This window comes from Sinocyclocheilus grahami, unplaced genomic scaffold (genome assembly GCF_001515645.1).
Source record: "Sinocyclocheilus grahami isolate Dianchi unplaced genomic scaffold, SAMN03320097.WGS_v1.1 scaffold3139.1, whole genome shotgun sequence".
NCBI classification, from domain to species: domain Eukaryota; kingdom Metazoa; phylum Chordata; class Actinopteri; order Cypriniformes; family Cyprinidae; genus Sinocyclocheilus; species Sinocyclocheilus grahami.
The window spans coordinates 9,122-12,332 of record NW_015508304.1 but is presented as its reverse complement, the minus strand read 5'-3'; the positions used below and the strand labels follow the sequence as shown (position 1 = coordinate 12,332).

The following is a 3,211-nucleotide window of genomic DNA, read 5'->3' as shown; positions in this document are numbered from 1 at the left end:
CAGTTCTAAGATTCAGTCTCTCTAAACCCCTCCTTTCCGTGAGCCAACTCTGCTCTAATTGGTCAGATGGCATAGTCCTTTGTTTTGGACTACCGCTTGTCAGAAACGAAACGTCCATTGCCATAAATGAATGACAGTTTCAGAGAGAATGTATAGAGAGAAAAGATGGTATTGATTTTACCTTACAAATTCAAGCCTGAGTGTGATGATGAAACGTCTAGTTGATCAAACTGACACTGATTCGCAGGCACGGCTGGAGCAGTTTGTGGTGTTTATAAGACTAGATTGCAGTGTCATTGTTGTAATTTATTTAGGTGAACATGTGGGGACTGTATCAGAATGCCAAGCGAAGGTGAAAACCTCTGGACTGAACTGCTGTGGTATCGTTGAAAAAATGAATGCCAGCCACTGATTCTTTGCAGCCTCATTATTCGGAAGTGAAAGTAAAAAAAATATACTTTCACATCGTAGGGCAAAGCGTCTTCTCGACATGATGTTAACCACATGGAAATGCTACATTGTTTTGAGCGTGGGTCAAGTTGTTTGCGGCTGGCCAACGTAGAACATAGGCGGGTATTATGAAAATGTGTTACCCAGTGAATTGTAGCCCTTACGTAATTGGGATTCGAATTCCTGATGACTCGTTTAGGTGATTCAGAGTCGATTTATTTTTTTGAGACGATAACATTATTTACCGTGCACTGTTGGCATCACAACTTTGCAGATAGCTTACATTCACATACAGCTACATTACACATGCATGAAAGGCAATTTTCAAAATGGCATTATAGGGGCACTTTAAGCACAAAACATACTTCGTTTTTGTATGCATACGCTAGCGGTTTGAGGTGTACTCGAATGCAGGCAGTCGACACATGCGCTCTAGAGAGTTTCAACTTTGTCTTTGTACTCTTTTAAACTGAAGTTGCTGCTATCTTATAATCCTTGTCAATGCGGCCGTCCGTCAATGCAGTCTCCGCTATTTTGTTGTTGCTGTTGTTCTGTTTCTTTGCTTTAGTTTTCTACTGTGAAACAACAGCCCAGGCCAGTTCTGCCACCTTGTGGAACAACTGATTAGTGCAAAACCACGTCAATACGCATGTGTGACCTGCCCGTATTTAAAAAAAAAATTTTTTTAATGGATGGTGCGCGTACAGTATACTATTCTGGTAATGAAATAAGCTTCATGCGCACTGTAGGCGGACCCTCGCATACGCATAAAAAAACTAAGTATACTTTGGCCTTTATGAACAAGTTCTTTTTAGTAAATCAAACACATGAATTTAAGAAGACTAAAATATTTAATTTATAAAAATTAATCTCATATATAAAATTTTGTTTAGTATTTTATTTAATATTCAGTCAATTACTGTAGTTTTTCAAAATATGTCTTCAACAGTACTAAGCAAATAATCATCGGAACTATTACGGAATTAAAATTCCTTTCATACCTAGCCATCGACAGTAGATTTTAGAGACATGAAAAGTGTTAGTCACACATTTAAACATTACTTTAAATATGTGATTCTGATTGAGATGTTGGTTACTCCTCCTCAGATACAGACAGTTGTGAACGTTGGATGAACTGCAAGAGCGAGTTCCTCAAGAAATACATGAGCAAAGTGGCCAACGACCTACCCAGTTGCCCCTGCTTTTACCCAACAGAGGTGGCCTACAGCGCCACAGACGTCCACGACAACACCACAAGGCGCAACTTCCGCTGGAAGGACGCCAGCGGACCAAAGGAGAAGCTGGAGATCTACAAACCCACTGCTCGCTATTGCATCCGCTCCATGCTAACGCTGGAATCCACCACATTGGCGGCCCAGCACTGCTGCTATGATGACAGCATGAAGCTCATCACACGAGGCAAAGGGGCCGGAACGCCCAACCTCATAAGCACAGAGTTCTCTGCTGACCTGCACTATAAAGTGGACATCCTTCCATGGATCATCTGCAAGGGTGACTGGAGCCGCTACAACCAGGCTCGCCCTCCTAATAACGGACAGAAATGTGCAGAGAACCCTCAGGATGAGGACTACTACAAACAGTTTGAGGAGGCCAGAGAGTTTTGAGCTTAGATGATGCTATGAACCTTCTAAAACAGAAGCAGAATTCATTTTGAAAACTGGCTGTGTGATTAAACAGGACTTGCTATGAGAAACAGATGGAACAGCCAACAACAAGCACAGAATATCTTCATATGGTTTCCCTCAGAACCTCTGGTTGGTCTTTTCAGGGTGTTTTCACGGAAAGTATAATACCAAGTAACTCATCGCGGTTCTCTTTGTATTGTTTATCTATATTACTTGGGATATCAGATTTTTTTATAAGGAGTAAAAGGGAAAAAAACTAAAGGGAAGTCATATCAGGAATCACCCCACCAATGATCAGCTGACTGACAGCTGTGTCTTTGCATGCTTGTATTATGCCCAACATGCAGTGAGAAGCCCTCTCCTCAGGATTCTTGGACAGATTCAAGGATATCGGATACAATATTCAGGTTCCTGTGTAAACATGCATATATTTGTCTAGTTGGATGAACAGAGTTCCTATATAATGTCCTGTTGTATTACTTTTCCTTTTTTGCTAAAAACAAAACAGTCCTGCATAATCCTTGCAAAATATTTATTGAGTCATAGTTATGTGTCGATGGTAGGGGTTTGTGCATATAGATGTATGGACACATTTTGAGTGCTAAATAAATAGTCTAGGTCACATTAAACATCAAATGTTACTGACTCTCAATGTGTTAAATTTGCAGGAGATGATTCCATAGGAACTGCAGAGGTTGAAGGGTCTTTCACCTTCTATATGACAGTCAAATAAGATCCGTCTTCAGATATTAAACACTTTAAGCCATTCCACAAGACTCCTATTAGCTCTATCCAGAAACAGACCTAAGCCCCCCCTTAAATGGAGATCAAATTCTTTTTTGCAAGCTCGCTCATATTCTCAAATTCCTCAGTAATTTTTCTGACTATGATCAAGCAATCACATGAATAGAGGGCTACATTCTTAGGGCCAATGCTGAAACCTCAGAACATACCTTCAGATGTTTGTATCAATGTTTTCTCTGTTTTCTGCTGGACCAATCCTAGGTCAACATTTGACATGTGCAGTGACATAATGCCAAACATGTAGATCTACTTTGCCTTAATGAATGAATTATATATATATATATATACACAGTGGGTACGGAAAGTATTCA

General features: G+C 40.2%; 1 protein-coding gene across 1 annotated transcript in view; it reads left to right on the top strand.

Moving 5' to 3' along the window:
- Window positions 1-2,904, top strand: part of LOC107576038 (isthmin-1) — a gene marked incomplete at its 5' end in the record, with an annotated part of 3,790 nt that extends 886 nt beyond the window's left edge. Inside the window, one exon of the mRNA XM_016262312.1 lies at window positions 1,558-2,904. Coding sequence (XP_016117798.1) covers window positions 1,558-2,075 — 518 coding nt within the window. The remainder of the gene's footprint in view (window positions 1-1,557) is intronic.
- Window positions 2,905-3,211: the final 307 nt, after the last annotated feature.